General features: G+C 54.0%; 1 protein-coding gene across 2 annotated transcripts in view; it reads right to left on the reverse strand.

Annotated features, from left to right (window-relative positions):
- PPL (periplakin) overlaps window positions 1–11,202 on the reverse strand; it is a 45,035-nt gene extending 33,833 nt beyond the window's left edge. The window contains exon 1 of one of the 2 annotated variants that reach the window (XM_081133522.1): window positions 10,988–11,202. In XM_081133522.1, coding sequence (XP_080989648.1) covers window positions 10,988–11,049 — 62 coding nt within the window. In that variant the 5' untranslated portion in view covers window positions 11,050–11,202. The remainder of the gene's footprint in view (window positions 1–10,987) is intronic. The other variant, XM_081133521.1, reaches the window with a different exon arrangement.
- Window positions 11,203–17,123: the final 5,921 nt, after the last annotated feature.

Consider the following 17,123-nt stretch of genomic DNA (forward strand, 5'->3'; position numbering starts at 1 on the left):
TGCTGGACTGCCCACTCTAGAAAACAGTTCACACCCCAGTGACCGCCCATTCCTGCCCAGAATGTTCTGTCCCCCATCGGTCACAACTCAGCTTTCCGTGTGTAGAGGTGAGAACTGGCGGGTACAGGGTATGCCTGGTGGGGACAGCTCTCCCTTCCTGGCTAAAGCTGCCTCGACCTCCAGGCCTGAGTCAGTCACCATGTTCCAGCCCTTGATCGCATCTACAGTGCCTCCCTTTTGGGGTTAATGCTGCCTCAGTGGGTGTGTGCAGGAGCAGGCAGGAGCAGGAGGCACCAGCCATGGAATGTCTGGAATGTAAAGGGGTGCACACCTTTCCCTGTAACCAATCTTGCCTCTCCCAGAGCCCAGAGAAGGGCCCTGGCCTCCTGCTGGCCTCTGTCATCTTCTTCTGGGTCCTGCCTGCTTCCAGGGCCAGCCAAGGCCTGAGTGGCTCCCTAGAAACCTCCAGACCTGGTGGGAGGCTCACCTAGGGGGCTGGGTGGCCCCAGTCTCCACCTTCTTTAAACACTCCCTGGCTGAAAGAGCAAAGGCTTGTCACTCCTGGGCATAGTCCTGTCCCTGACACAAAGGCCTGTACAGTAGGCACTCAGGAAATAACTGGTGAATATGAACAACTAAACACTAAGAGCACCTACTAGGTGCTCAGCCCTTTCATGCATCACCCACTGTAATCGCAGCCCTAGGAGGTAGGCACCCTTATAGTCACTGGGGTACTTTCTTAATCCTGCCTATTAGGCTATAAACTTTTGGACAATAAGTCTTATTCATCTTTGGGAGGCCCTTCTGTAGCCCTTCATTTCAGACCTTGAATAGGCTTAGGGCTCAATAAATAGGTGTTGAACTGAATGCCTATTTTATAGCAGTCAACGACTCCTGTCTCCCCATTTTCCAGATGAAGATAACTGAGGCTCGGAGGGGTTAAGAAACTTGCCCAAGGTCACACAGCTGGGAAGTAGTGGTGCCAGAATTTTCACAAGCTCCAGATTCACTTCCTCAGAACACGGGAACATCACTACAGATCCACAAACAGGGAGAGAGAATCGGGGAGACATGGGGAAATAGGAAGATGCAGCAAGGTGTTCACCACTCGGGGAGACACAGTGATTCGAATCTTGTTGAATATCTTCACCAGCACAATTAATTCCAGTATTGGTAACTGAGGCTGAGTCATTCTCCTAAGTAGACCCCATGAGGGGCTCCCAGCCTGTCCTTCTGAGCAGGCCTTTGGGGTGGGGGTGGAGGAGGGAGGAACCAGCACGAAGGGAACACCCCCTGGGCCATGCTCTACCTGGTGCCTGACACGGGTTCATACTCTGATCCTCATAACAACTCATCGGTACTATTATTGCTCTCACGGCAGATGAAGAAACTGAGTTCAGGGAGGAGGGGAGACCTGCCCCAAGCCACAGAGTTATTGTCTATGCTGGTGACTGCTGCCACCCCAGTTGGTTTTCTAGATAGTCAATATTTTTAAATACTCAATTATTGGGCCCTTCTTACAGGGCCTGGGACAGGCCCTTCTCCATTACCAAGCCCCTGTAGACAGGACTTATAGAAGACATGCTATAAAATGTCTGTCCAAGTTAACACCTATTTATTGAGCCCCAAGCCTAGGCAAGGCCTGGAATTAAGGGCTACAGGAGGGCTCCCCTAAAAGATGACTAAGTCCTTATTGTCAAAAGGTTTATAGCCTCAGAGATAGGATTAAGAAAAACACCCCAATAACTATAATTACAAAGATTCAGATCAACTGGGTCAGGGTATTTTCATTTGCTCTGTCCTTTCAGGCCTTATATCCTAATTTTAATTGTGAAAATATAGCTCAATCCACTAAAATGCAGGAGAGGGACACAAAGAAAACAAAGAGAAAGCATAATAAGAAGGAATACAAAACAATATGGCAGGAGTAGGTCCAAACACATCAGTCATTACAGTAAATGTAAATGAGTCAAACTTGCCGGTTAAAAGATAAAGACCCTCAGATGAGAATATTAAAATAAAACAAAAGTCAGCTCTAGGCCATTTTATAAGACACGTACCTGAAACAAAATGATGTGGGAAGATTGAGAATAAAAGAATAGAGTGAGACACACAGGGTAACGGCTACTGAAAGGAGAATACAGGTGTACATAACTCTAATACAAGATGGAGCAAGGTAATCAATGTAAATATGTGGCTCACACCTCTGGCTGTACATCAAAAGACTGAAGTCTGGGCCCCACCCCAGAGATTTTGACCCAATTTGTCTTCAGCAGGGCCTGGCCATTGCTTTTTTAAACTCCTCAGAGGATTCTAATGTATAACCAGGGTGGGAAGGAGAAAACAACCCAGAGCAATGTGTTACAGCACTAGGGAGAGCAGACTGAGGAAGAATTGTCCATCTCTACAGGAAGGAAGTCTTGTGAGAAAGCAATATACAGGAAGTACCCAATAAATACCAGATTGATTGGTCAATTGACTGATACTCTCCTTACCAGAAACTTCCATGGTAATTAGGCAGTAAATTTCTCCACACCCAGCTATTAGTCCCAGGGAAGTAGTGTTGAGAGGGTTGTTGGTATAGTAACTATACCAACTGTTTCATGGCCTGGTCGTTTCTGCCCAGGGAAGGTCACCCCACCTCTGGCCTGTATCAGGCATGTGCATTTTGGCTATTGTTATATACACACACAGAAATTCAAGCTGTTTTTGGTAACACCAGGGAATGTCTTGAAGATTTTTGCAAGGTTTAAATGGAGCTCAAGCCGATCTCAGTGCCCTGGGTTATGTTAAAACAGCATTTCTGGTTCAAGAGCACTGGACAGGGAGTACAGGTCTCCATTTATTGAGCACCTACTACATGCTTGATGCTTTACACACATCATCTCCAGTCTTTTCCACAATCTCACATGCCACCAATTTTCAAAGCAGACCTTCCACCACTGTTTACTGAGCACCTACCATGTGCTAGGCACCATTCTGTGGGCCCAGGAGCAACCACACAGCATGCAAAGTCCCTGCCTTCATGAAGCTTGCACTCCAGTGATGAAGAACAAAACCCAGCCCTGCCTGGGTGGCTCAGTTGGTTGGGGCATTGTCCTGTAAGCCAAAAGGTTGCAGATTTGATTCCTGGCCAGGGCACATACCTAGGTTGCAGGTTCAATCCCTGGTTGGGGAGTGTACAGGAGGAAACCGACCAATGTTTCTCTCTCTCTCTCTCTCTCCCTCTCTCTCGCTCTCCACCCACTTCCTAGCTCTAAAATCAATAAAAACATATCCTTGGATGAGAATTATATATAAAAAAACAAAGAACAAAAGCCCAGAGGCCCTGGCTAGGTAGCTCAGTTGGTTAGAGAGTCATCCCGATATACCAATGTTTTAGGTTCAATCTCCAGTTAGGGCATATACAAGAAGCAACCAATGAATGTATAGATAAGTGGAGCAACAAATCGATCTCTCTCTCAAATCAATTAAAAGAAAAAAGGAACAAAGCCCAGAGAGGGGCAGGAATGTGGCGTGGCACAGCTGACACATGGCACAGCTGGGCCTGGAAGGCGGGTTCTGGGCTCCCAAACCCAGGTCTTTCCTACTCTGCCCACCTTGCCCCACACCCCTGCCTGTGGGCCTCAGTTTCCCCCTCAGTAACATGGGGGATCAGCTGCCCATTTCATAGTTGGGAAGTCAAGCTCCTCTTCCTGAGCAACAAGACCGGAGCCCTCTCTGTTCTTGGTGGCACAGACTCAGAACCCTTCCCCAACCTTCCACTGGAACCAAAGTCCCCACATCCTGTATGGAGAAAACCTTAAAAGGTATGAGTCTGAAACCTGAGCCCAGGCATCTGGGATAACAAAGAATTCTGCACGTGACTGTTTCCTGCAGCCTGCAGCCTTCCAGGGTCAGCAGGCAGTGGGTGGAGCTGCCAGCCACTGCCCTGGGTGTGCGTTTATCTCATAAGGCCTGACAAAAATCCCTCTGCCCAGGAAAGGATGGACAGGCAGCCAGCCAGCTGGCTTGCCTGCTCCCAGCTGAGAATGCCCAGGTCAGAGCAGCTGAGAGTCCTTGGGCAGGTGAGTGAAACCCAGCCTCGCCTGGAAAAGAGAGCCGAGGGTAGTTTTATCTAAGAAAGACAACAATTATAATTTAGGGCAGTTGTTCCAAGCTGGGACTCAACCTCAGACACTCTTATATGTTCACACCTTTCCAAATGCCCCTCCCCACCACCAGAGTTTCCACGGTCTACCATCCAGAACCTCCCTGCTTGCCCTCCACCCTTGCTGCCCATGCCTGGGCGCCTCAGCCCCTGGGGCCACGTCCCTCTCCTCCCCTAGACCCTTTCTCTTCCTATCGACTGGACTGGACGCTGATACAGGACGCTGGGCTCCCCTCCTGGCTCTAGCCCAAGGTGTTCCCTCTGCCAGTTCTCCTGGTCCATCCCCCCCCCCCCATGCCCCCTTCAAAAAAACCTGAAAACCTATGACCTAACTCGAACATGCAGAAAAGTCCCGGAAAGAATCCTACCACCACAATTTAGCTAATGTTCCCATGTTGCTAGATTTGCTTCAGAGTTTGTTTAAAAAGAAATAAAATGTTCTCGTTCATTATCCCTCAGCCCCCTCCTCGGGAGTAGAGTAATTTTGGAGCTGGTTTCTTCCTAAACTTGTTTTTACACTTTCAATGCATATCTGTGTCTGCGTCTAGAAACACTGCATGGAATCGTGCTGCAGGTATGCTTTTAAAAATGCACACAAACGTACTCTTTGCCTCCTCCGCCACCTTGCTTTAGTTTTGCAACAGGGTGTCTTTTCAGGTTGATGTAGGTAGATGCACAGCTCGCCATCTCGTCCTCAGTGCTTTCTCTTCTGATCCTAGATGTCCCCTCCTCCAGAAGCTCACCAGGCTGGCTTAGGGCCCCTTTGGCCCCACTGTCTCAGCTTCTCAACCCCCATTGTTGCCATCTGTTTACTAAGCTTGCAAAGGTGAATGGGTGGGGGCAGAGGGCAGTGGGCACTCTGCTCTGGCCCCAGAATTTCTGTCCACAGATAAAACCCAGCCCCACCTTCCTGGCCCAGGGGTGTGTGTGTGCTTGCACCAGTGTGTCTGTTCCTGTGAGATGTTTAAAGGGGGAGAGAATCTTAGCTCACCCTCATTCAGTCACTCAGCACATGGACTGCACCAGCCAGTTTCTGGGGCAAACAGACATTTATCCCCACCTGGCCACCACAGAGTCCAGTGGCTGTGAGATAAGAGCCACAGAGGAGACGGCGAGACAACAGAAGAGGTGGGTCAGCCTCAGCAGAGAGGTGAGGGAGGGCTTTCCTGAGGAACAGCAGAGAGCCATGGAAAAGGAAGACAAGTGAGCAAGCGAAGATGGATGGGAAGAGCGTTCCAGGCAGGGGAACAGAGTGTGCAAAGGTGGCTGGGTGCAGTGTGGAAAGGTGGGGGGCGAAGAGTCAGTATTGTGCTGTGCAGGCCAGCAGCTCCCAGGGCCTGAGAACAAAGGGAAGCCTGGGGAGGGGTTAAAGCCACAGGGGGACAGGATCAGAGCTGCATCTTACAAAGAGCTCCCTGGGTGCCATGGGGAGAAGGGACTGGGGGCTGGGATGGAAGTGGGAACTATGAAGAGGGTACTACAGTGCCCAGGCAAGAGGGGATGGTGGCCCAGCCTGGGCTGCTACCTCTGGAGGCAGGGAGAAGTGGGGAGAGGGCAGAAATCGGCACCAGGGGCCTCCCTCCCCAGGCTCCGGAGGCTGTAACACAGAAGACCAACCAAAAGCAAAGAGAACAAAGACCAGAGGCCATTTCCCTCTTTCTGCTCTGAGACAGGCCGAGACAGGCCGGGCAGGCAGGATGGAAGCAAGGCAGGTGGCGATGGCAAGACGGGAATCCTGGGTCTTCCTCCCTTGACAAGGAACCTTGGAAATGCTCTCAAGGCAGCTTCCCCCCCAACCCCAGGACCCTCCTGATGCCCCTTCCCCTCCCCCTCCTCAGGGTGCTGCCTAAGTGGTGTGAATTGAGTTAAGCCTCTCCCCGCAAATTCCCTGTCCCCAGATAAATGCCCCGGACAATGCCTGAAATGCCACCATTAGCAGCTTCCTTATAGTTCAGCTGGTTCTGTTCTGAATTTAATTTATTAGGTCTCATTCCCTCTGCCAAGAGAAGGACTGGGCAAGTGAGGGCAAGGGCAGAGAGATGAGAAGAGGAGAGGGTTGCTGGGGTGGAGTCAGCGAAGACAAAAGTCAGTGACTGGCCCAGGGCAGTCCCTAGTCAGCTGCCACAGCTCCAGGTCCGGTGGAGAGACCTAGTTTCCTTACCCAGGGGACCCTGAGCCCCCAGCATCAGCCATTTGTGAGCTGTGAACCCAAGGTGAATGCCTTTACTTTTTTTTTTTTAACTTTTCTTTTTGGAGGGAGGGAGAGTTTTTCCTTTTTTATATTTTTATTTTTAAAAATATGTCTTTATTGATTTCAGAGAGAGGAAGGGAGAGGGAGAGAGAGAGAGAAATATTAGTGATGAGAGATCAAGCCGGCTGGGCGAATGCCTTTACTCTTGGCCTCGGCGTTACCCTCTGTGAATTAGGATACCACCACCAATGGCAGGCAGTGTCAGGATGGGATGCTATAACATCCATGGCCACGCCAGGCACACAGTAGGTGCTGCAGAAATGGCTGGGCAGATCACTGCAGTCCAATCACCCACACGGTTGGAGGTAGGCTTTGCCAACAGGGAAAGCCTCCCTGACTAATTGTTCAGGCTTTCCAGCTGTAACTAATAAATGTGTGCATGTGTGTCTCTCCACGTGTCTGCTTAAGGGGGGTGTGAGGGTCCACATGAATGTTTGGGTGGATGGATGAGAGTCAGCTGACTCCATGCCCCACCCTGACTGCAGCCTCCACAGTTGGAAGGAGACCAGCTGCCTGGTTAACTCTGGGCTTAGCACGATGCTTACCCTTAACAGCTGCTACAGTTTACTGAGCACTCACCAGGCCTGGGCCTGGGCCTATCACACACATTTGACCTCGCCAGCTGAAAGGTTGCTATCATCACTCTCATTTCACAGATGAGAAAACTGAGACTCAGAGATGTTAAGAGATCTGCCCAAGGTCACACAGCTCAGGAGGGGCTTGAACTCACACCTGGCTATCAAACTCTGTGCTCTTAACCACCAAGAAGTTCAGGGTACCCCAGCGGACTTCCAAGAGGGCACATGTCCCTTTCACCAGCCTAAAAAGCCTTGGGCCCTGCTTCCCATGCAGGTTCCCCACATTAGGACTAAGCCATTCTCACAGCAACCTGTCCAAGTGATGTTGGGAGACCAGGGTGCTTACTGCAGAGCTGCAGAGTGCTTACTGGGACACAGGTCTGGGTGGAAGAGCAAGACTAGTCCCATTTTACAGATGGGAAAGCTGAGGCTCAGCAAGGTCAAATTTCTTTGCCAAAATCAAACAGGCAGAATTCAGTCTCACTTCAGAGCTAGAACTTAACCACCCCACTCCTCCCCATGACAGGTTGGACACCTTCCCTGGGAAGTTCTACCTGATCTCCGACATCTCTACTCTAACAGTGCTTACTTCATACCAGTTAGGGAGCACCAGAGCACTGGGCTAGAAACATCTGTCCAGTTCTATGTCCTGCTGGGGACAACTGCCCCTGCGTGGCTCCCACCACCCCCGAAACCCAGTCCTGTAACCATACTCGTAATTAAGTGCAGGGAGATTGTCAATATTTCCTCTATACCCCACACCCCCTCAGGAATGGCCTCCCTGGAGTTGTGCAGTGCATACCCAGTTTGGGCACACAGTAAGTGCCTTATCTGCATTTGTTCAATAGTTATGCTCATTAAAGCTGCCATGGATTTAGGCCTCCTATATTTCTTAACTCTTTCCTAAATTATTTCATTTAATCCGCATGCCACCATATCACCAGGAAGGCACTCTGCTTGTGCCCATTCTACAGGTGAGAACACAGAGGCACAGAGGCCAAGCAGCTCGCCTCAGATTGCACAGCCAGGAAGTAAGGGCTGGCCGGGGCTGCACTCTTAGCCACAGAGCAGGAAGGTGGGAGCAGATGCCCTCCTGACCCTCCCTGTTGTACTGGACGCTGTCCTTGGTGACCTGCACTATCAGGCCTGAGTCTGTCATTAGCTCAGGTGTGAACATAAGCTCCACACCTGTCATTAGGAACCAAGGTGATGGAAGCAGCAGAGCTGCTCACACCCTGTCCCAGCCCTCCCCAGTTTCAGCTGCAGAAAGGCTGACAAACAGGGAGGTGCAGTTTTCTTGGTGGAGGCACTCTGTTCACTAGTTTGCATCTCCGCAGCTTAAAGCCTGGCGTGAAGGTCACAACTCCTGGCTCCTGGGTCCCCTCAGCTGAGGCAGTGACGCTGACCCACTGTCTGGGCACCTCCTATGTGCTAGGGGTTTTATCTTCGTTGTCACATTTGCTTCTCCCAGTAGCCCCATGTAGGAGACATTAGCATCATTCCTGCTTTGCAGACAAATTTAAGGCTCAGAGAGGTTCCCTGACTTGCCCACAGCAGATGTGGCAAAGCCAGAATCAGAAGCGAGGCCTTCTGCCCAGGCCCAAAGCTCATACCCACCATATCAAGCTGAATCTCACTGGCAAGCCCACCTTCCTCCAAGCAATCTGGAGAGGACTCCCAGAAATTCAGGGTGAAAGAATAACTGGGGGACCAGTGACCCATGACCTGTGACCACATCGGAGAGCTACAAGGACAGGGCTAAGCACTGGTTAATGCTCAAAAGATTCTTACTGAGAGAATGGGGCAAGAGGCTGTTCCCCATCCCACAATCCAGTCCATGAACTTGACGCCATGGAGAGGAAGGGGCAGAGGGGTGCACTGGGCTGGTGAGATCACTTGGAGAAGCACCTGACACCTACTCAGGGTTGTGACTGTGTAAGGCCATGGGGGCTCAAAGGAAGGAAGTCTTTGAGCCCCATCCTGGGAGAGAACTAGGAAGGCTTCCTGGAGAAAGACACCTCTAAGCTGAGATTTGGGATCAATCAGGTCAGTCAGCCAAGGGCAGGGGGTGGCTTCCTTGGGCCAGGAGTATGGAGAGGGGCAGGACCCAGTGTCCTTGCCACTTCCAGGCCCTCAGAGTCCCCACAGCTATAAAGGATGGGAATCTTTTCTTCCTAATTGTCTGCTGGAAAGATCAAGTCCCTCTCAGCTTGTCTGGATTTAGCCTAACCTTTTGTTCAGTCCAAGCCCAGGCCTTGGGGGACTGGATGCAGGGCAAGGCCTGGCTCAACTCCTGGTGTGTGCGTGTGTAAAGGGCTGGAGGGGCCTTAGTCTTGATGTGGGGAGAACAGTGCAGTCCTCTGACTGGCACAGAGCATGCAATTGTGCAATGTCCAAGAGAGAACAGCTCAGGGACTGGACAGGACCCCAGTTGAGTCTGAGAGCCAGCTGGACCCAGCCACAGAGGAACAGTGTACAGAGCCCTGCCCCATCTCTGGGATTGCGAAAGACCAAGGAGGCCGAGGTTGGGGGGAGCCTCACAGGGGAGGGAAGAAATGCCTCTGAGCTTGAAACAGCTCAACTCAGAGGTGGGGGTGGGTGGGATCACTGGGCAGTGGAGTTTCTGAAAGGGCTGGGCCCACATGCCCTGCCCTGAGCCAGCACCCAGGCCCCGCAGCACCTGTCAAACAGGTCTGCCTGGGCTGGACCACAGGGGCAGGGGTGGGGGCCCTGGCCAGAGTTTTCTTGCCTTCATCTGGGGCCTGGAAGGGAGTTAGGAGCTGCTCAGGGTCGGGGTGAGGGGGTGGCTCAGGGTGACTGCACCTTGGGGAGGGTACCCAGGCAGGTGAGCTGTACGATCTGAGTCCCCCACCTGCCTGAATCCCCTTCTAGAGAGAAATTTGGTAAAGTGCTCTCTCCTAAATGGGACCCCCACCTCCATTTCCCTAGAGAGGGGACAAGGCAGACACCGAGGTCCCGCCCTCGCCCTCAATCTCAGCATCTCCACGAGGCTCCCTTAAACCGGTTATTAAGTGAATACATTAGGCTTATCAAAACGGACGTGGGCTGCCCTCTTAACGCAAACACATCAAGACTTGTCATTCCTTTCCCAAACCGCCCTGGGAACCCCGGGCTCGGAGACGCCGCCAGTTTCGGGGCTGGTGGGGGGGAGGGCCACGCCCCTGAGAAATCCGCAGCCAGAGGAGGTCCCGACACCGCCCAGCAGCAGCGCAGACCCCGGTGTGGCTGCCAACGGGGAGCGGGAACAAGAGGTGCTTCAGCCTGTGCCCCCCACCCAATCGATCCCACACCCACCGGTTCCTCTTGACGAGGCTCGAGCGCAGTGTGGCAGGTCCTGGTTAATGTTGCGGCAGGTGGCAAACCCCATCCAATTGGCCTTGCCCACCTCTAGCCTCCCCAACGCCTGGAGCACCTGCGAGCTCCCCAAGAAGCGAGGGGAACGCCCTCTCCCACACCCCGGCTCAATCTACCCGCCCCCGTGCGCCCCTAGACAGTGCTTCCCAGGTCCCATGCGCCTCCTCTCCACCCCGGCGCTGCGTGTAGCGTCCCCTGGGCACAGCTCTCCCCACCTGGGCGGTGCTTCACGGCCCAAAGGGGCCCCGGCGCGGGGACGACTCTGGACACGGAGGTCCCCTATACCTCCGGCTCCCTCCCCGCCCTGTAGGCGCTAAGCCAGTGCTCTCCGGGCTCCTAAACTCTCTGGTGCCAGATACAGTGTTTTCCCTCGGATGCCTCCAGCCCGTCCCCACTGCGGCCCGACTTCCCAGCTCTAGGGTGGCGCTCGGGTCCCACGTTCCAGCGTGTCGCACACTCCTGGCTCAGTCCCCCGCTCCCCGGGCCTCCCGCGACCGTGCTTCCTGGGCACCCTGCAGCCCTCAGGGCCCCGCCGTTCGCCCGAGCCCGGGGCGGCGCTCCCGGACCCAGCGCGCCCCCCAGCGCGCGGGTTTCGCTAGGGCGTGCGGGAGCCGTGCGCCGGCGCCTCCTCACCTCCGGGTCTGCACCGTGGGGCTGTATTTGCCTTTGTTTCTCTTCTTGAAGAGCGAGTTCATGGTGGCGCTCGGGGTGCGAGGGCCGGCGGGCAGCGGGTGGCGGCTGGGGACTGGGCGCTGGGCGGCGGGCGGACCCTGCGCGCACCGAGGGGCGGCAGCGGGCGCAGGTGGGCGAGCGACGGCGCGGGAGCCCGAGTGAGGCGCGGCTGCGGTGCGCGAGCACTACTCGCGGGGGGCGGGGCACCCGCCGGCCCGGGCTCTCCCAGCCACTCGGGGAAGGTGGCGCTTACCTTCCCGAGGGAGGGGCCACCGGACGGGCGGGGCCTCCAGACCCGCGGGGCCCGCGCCCTCGGCGGGGCGGGAGCGGGGGGCGCCCTGCCTGGGTTGGGGGTGGGGACACGGGGGTCTTTTCTGGACACCCCCACGCCAGCCAAGGTCTGGGCAGGCGGGCGGGGGCGCACAGAGCGCTTTCCCGAGCGCCCTCGGCCCCACCCTCACCCCCGGGCCTGGCGTTACCTTGGCCGAGGGCCCTGCTGCTCTCCGCTGCCTCTCGTGTTGGCTCACACCCAGGTGGGTCTTGCAGGCAGGTGTGGCGCGGACCGGCCCGGGTCACTGTGGCCTGGATAGAAAGTGAATTACACTCAGGTGGTGGCGGCGTCCGTGGCAATTGAGAAAAGGGGGATCTGGAGCGCGCCTGCGGGAGTTCAGATCCTGCGGCCGGCTCCTTGGCAAGGCTTCTTAGCGCTCCCAGCCTCAATTTCCTTATATGTCAAACAGGGATAACCACCCCCATCCCGAAGGGTTATGAAAAGATTCTTGTAGATAATTCACACAAAGCACTTGGCACAGCGTCTGGCGCAAACGCGCAGGAAGCTTTGCCATCATGATCATCCTGCCATCGAGGGTGGACAAAAACTCCTTTGAAACTCGATAACTCCAGGCCCTGGCAGGACAGACTACTTCATGGCTGGTTATAAAAGCGGCTGGATTCTGGTTCAGAATAGCCACATTGCACAATTCTGCCAGCATGCGCCCGGCTACACTGGGTGCAGGGAAGGCCGCGGCTGGACAGACAGTAAACCCAGTCCAGCGGTGAGCCTGAAGGAGGCTGGACAGCTGGGAGGGTTCAGTCTCACTCTGGAGGGCACTGGGGGCTCTGACCCCAGCTAGGAAGGAGGAGCACACGACCTCCAGAGGAGATTCCAGAAGGCAGCAAGGTAATTATGGCCAAAGGGCTATTAGGGCTTCAAAATGAGGTAGGCAGGGGAGGGAGGCAGGAACCCACACTGGGCATCCAGGGTCCTCAGACCAGTCCCTTCCCCACCGGTTTTTTTATTGATAAAATAAGGAGGGTGGTGGGGAAGTGGATTCCCAAGGGCTTACCCTGCCCCAGGCCCAGCAGCCTTTGAGAACACTTAGTGTCCTTTGGGCCTTCTCTTGTTTCTGCCGCCAAAGCACTGAGGTTTCAGTTACAGAGGCTCTAGGAAACCTTATTCTTTTTATTTAATTTAATTTATTGATTTTAGAAAGAGGAAGGGGGGGAGAAAGAAATACTGATTTGTTGTTCCACTTATTTATGCATTCATTAGTTGATTGTTGTATGCGCCCTGACCTGGGACTGAACCCCCAAACCTCAGCACTGGGGGTGACACTCTAACCAACTGAATTACCCAGCCAGGGCCAGAAAGCTTATTCTAAGGGGGCATCTGTGGGTGGGCTTAAGGGGGCCTGTGAATCCCCCTACACTTGCTTTCAAAATGTGTGTCCACATGTATATTTTTCTGGGGGAGGGTCTATCACTCTCAATAGGTTCATTTATTCACTCATTCAACAGACTAACACTCTCCCAGCCTTGGCTGCCTGGTTCTGCTACATTGATGAGACAGGGGAGAAACAAGCAAAAAATAAACCAGCAAAGGGCCTTTCTCTTGGGGTAGGAGAGAAGATATATACATACTAATAATTTTTTTTTTAATTGACGGACCTTAACTTAACTTTTCAGAGGGTCTGGGAATCTTAAAATGATAAAGGGCTCTGCAAGATGCAATGGCTCTGAAGGTGTGCATCAGGATCCTGAGGGCCGTCAGATGCAGATTTCAGGGCTTTGATCCCCTAAGCTCCTGACAGGGGAGCGTGGGGAGGGGCCCAGGAATCTGAACTTTTGGCAAGTCCCCCTGTGTGAACATAGGAACCAGGGATCTTTCCTGCAGCCCACATCTGTTCAGGTGGGGAGCCCTTCACAGAACTTCCCCCCAAATCTAATCCTGTCATTTCCCCTGTGAACTCGGCTCTGCCTGGCTGCAATCTCAGGCACCCCCGCCCCCCAAGATGGGGAGTTCCCCACTGGGCAGCTAAGGGCTTGAACAATTCCTTCCGTCCTGCAGTGAACTCCTTCCAGGGTCTGAGGTTAGTACAGGGTCTGGAGGGCACCAAAAAACTTGCCTCCAGCCAGCCGATGGTGTGATGGTGTGGAGCAGGTGTCAGGGAGGAGTCGAAGCTTCAGAATACAGATGGGGGCCCACCTGAGACCTGCAGAAGCCTCAGCTCGGCACAGAGCTTGGTCATCCAAGACCCCTTCCCCACACCCCAAGTGGGCCATAGACAGGAGCTCAGGAGGGAATCTTGTTAGTCCCCCTGTTTTTGCCCATGTCACAACTCTGCCTAGAAACTCTTTCCTTACTCACTCTCCCATTACCTTTCCCTACAGGGGGCTCTCCCGTGGGGGTCTCCAGATGTTCAGGGCAGCACTGTTGCTGGGGAGGAAGCCAACAGATGGCCATTGGGAGGGGGTGGCTAAGTAACCCAGGATGCATCCACGCCAGGAAAGACCCTGGCCCTGGAGGAGGGGAGAAGCCATTCGGAGTACTGCTGAGACAGGCATAGAATCAGGTACCAGAAGCAAAGTGCAAGGGAGAGGGAGGGAGGGAATGAATATACATGTGTATGTACGTGCACAGAAAACTTCTGGAAGGATCCATAGAAACTTAGCCATGAGTTGCCACAAGAGGGACAAGAGAGAAATCTAGCTTTTGGATTATTTTTTAATTTTTTTGATTTTTTTTTTTAATCCTTACCTGAGGATATTTTTTCCATTGCTTTTCAGAGAGAGAGGAAGAGAGAGGGAGAGAGAGAGAGAGAGAGAGAGAGAGAGAGAGAGAGAGAAACATTGATGTGAGAGAGAGACATTGACTGGTTGCTTCCCACACACGCCCTGACCAGGGCCAGGGATCGAGTCTGCAATCGAGGTATGTGCCCTTGGCTGGAATCAAACCCAGGACCCTTCAGTCTGAGGGCTGACTCTCTAACCACTGAGCCAAACTGGCCATGGCTTTTTGATTATTAATTTTTTTTTAGGTATGTGTTTGAATTGCTTTTTCAATGCCTTTTTCCAGTTACTTTTTAAAAACTTGTTTAAAAATGACCAAAGTCTGTCATTCCCTCTTCCCGGAGTCTTCCCTCTACCCCCTCCCCTGCCCCTCAACTTCTTGCCCCACCACACTCTATGGTTCCAACCTCCTTCCTTGCTGGAAGAGGTCTGGGAGATATGGGTGGATAAAAATTACGGAAGATACAAAATTTAGGGAAAGAGAACCCATGCTGAGGAAGGCAGCCACTCTACTCCTGTTCAGTTGCTGAGTGTAAGGGCCAAGACAAAGACACAAACAAGTACCAAGCCCACCAGGATGAGTCTGGAAAGAAGAGCCCTGTCAGGGCTCCAGAGACGGGGAGCAGCCTGGGGAGACCTGGGTGGAGTCCTTGCTCGGTCCCTTTCAGCTGCGTGAACGTGGGCAAGTCATTTTCCCTCTCTGAGCCTCTGTCTTCCTCATCTGTGAAATGAGCACAACTGTAGCAACCCCCTCATAGGGTGAGCTCCCCTATATTAAGCGCTTAGCATGCCCCCGGGCAGTTAGCGAGGGCTCCCCAAATGGAGGGGTGGTTATATCTGTAGCTGGAGGCTCGATGCTTGTGGGGCTGAGGGGTACAAGCAATGACAAGAACTCCAAACTGTGTCCAAACTCTGGACTTCTCCCAACTTCCAAATCTCCTTTCCCACAGCTCCTAGTAAAGTAAAAGCCCACTTAGGGGAGGGAACCAGACTAGGGACCTCCAGTTGAGCAGGCTTGTAGCTCAGCTGCTGAGTAACAGCCATGACACTGATGATATTAATACCATTTCTCATTTATTGAAGGTGATTCTGTGCCCAAGCAACAGGGCGTGTGCCTGACATCCCTAAGGACCACCCCCATTACCCTGGGGCCAAGCAGACCAGCTCTCCCCAGCTGGGAGGAAGCTCTTCTCTTATGTCCCAGTGAAGGGAACTGAGGTGCTGAGAGGTCTGTGCCTGATGCGCTGGTCCCCAGGTCAGCCTGCTCAAGTGCTGGAGCTCCTGGACCCCCCTACCCCCTCCACCCCCCAGGCTCCTGCTGACTCAGCCGGCCCCGGCCCAGGAGCTTCAGGAGAATTAGCAGGTTTAGGGAGGAATTTGAGCCCTGCCTCACCATCGCTCCTCCCTCATTCTCTAAAAGCTGGCCTCTGAGCTGGTGCAGCTGTTTGTGTGTGCACATGTGTACACACGTGTGCACACCACCGGTCTGGGGCAGGCGGATGGGGTGGGAGCTGCATTCTGGCCTCCTCTGGGCAGATGGGATTTGTTTGGTTTTCTCTTATGCCAAGTGACTCATCCCTCTGCCATGTGGGATGGGGGTTCGGGGAGGGTGTTTGCTTTCCTGGCATTTGTTTGATGGTTAACCCCACAGAGATGGCAACCTGCAGGGCCATCGGGTTCCCTGGCAACCAGGCCATCCTCTGCCCCCGAGCCCTGTCCCCTCTCTGTAGCTGGGCCAGGCTGCTGGCTCCCAGGAGGCCACCACTTTCCTGGAAGGTCAGGAAACACTGTCCTTGTTTGCTGTCGTTTCCCCAGCAGCTGGAGAGCTGCTTGCTCACTCACTGGCTGGCTTGAGGTGTTTCTGTGAACCAGTTTGAAACAAGAAGGGCAGCATTCCCCCAGCCCCAGAGAGAGGGGAGTGTGTAGTACCAAGCAGCCTGCTCCTCCCAGGCAGGGCCCGGCCCACCCTCCTGTGGAAAGCCAGTTTCCCATCTCCAACTGTACAGCCTCCCCCCCCAGGAGCATCTACAAATGCAGATTCCAGGGTCCCCCCCCCCCGTGAGGTTCCCCCCCCTGAGGTGGGTCTAGGTAGGGACCAGGAATCTGAGTATTAGCAAACACCTACCCCACCCCCACGCTAAAGCAGGTGGTTTCTGGGCCACGCTGAGAAGCGCAGCTGTGAACACAGAGAGATGCCGCACAAGCTCAGGCCTGATCTACACCCCTCAGGGAAGAGCCCACAGGCTGTAGCTTGAAGCCAACCTGGGTTTGGATCCTGGCTCCCTATGCATCAAGCTGTGTTGACCTGGGATAGGTGACTTAACCTCTCTGAACCTTGGTTTCCCTATCTGTAAAATGGCATTGAGGCTCCTCTCTTCCCCTCTCTTCTCCACCTACCAAAGGGACAGGAGGGGGCTGGCTTAGCTTCACCCTGTGTTTTGTAACACATATTTACTTTTCTAGCAGAACAATGCAAGGGATGGAAAATCAAGCTGGCCCTCTAGCCAACATGGGCTGACTCACACTCAGTCCTGGGGGCCTGGTGAGCTCCCTGCAGCCCAGGCTGGGGCCAGAGGAAAGGCTGGGCCCTGGCAACAGGGGCAGGAGAGGGTCTGTGATGAGTCACCCTTCTGCCTGACCCTGAGTCATTTACCAAGAATGTACCTAGGGCCCACCCTCTGGGGAGCCCCTGCCAGGCAGCCACACCCTGCTGCCCCCCCAGAGAGTCACTGTCCCTATGACCTCCTGCCAGCCCTCCCCAGATGCAGGTGTGCACCTGTTGGCTGTGCCCATGATCAAAATATTGAAACAGCTCCCCACTAGTGGTTAAATAGCAGCCGCTTTGAGCCTTGGGTGCCCCCGGCCACCCTGGCCCTTCCTGCAGGACCCAGGTCCTGATTAATCAGCTCAGCAGGGGGCCTCTCCAACCCTGCCTCACCCACAGGCTGGCACCCACTCCGACCCATCAGGCCATCTTGCAGATCCAGGCCTCATCATGAACCCTGGACCACTTTCCAGCACAACCTGT

The sequence above is a fragment of the Miniopterus schreibersii genome (genome assembly GCF_964146895.1).
Source record: "Miniopterus schreibersii genome assembly, chromosome: 3".
Classification (NCBI taxonomy): Eukaryota; Metazoa; Chordata; class Mammalia; order Chiroptera; family Miniopteridae; genus Miniopterus; species Miniopterus schreibersii.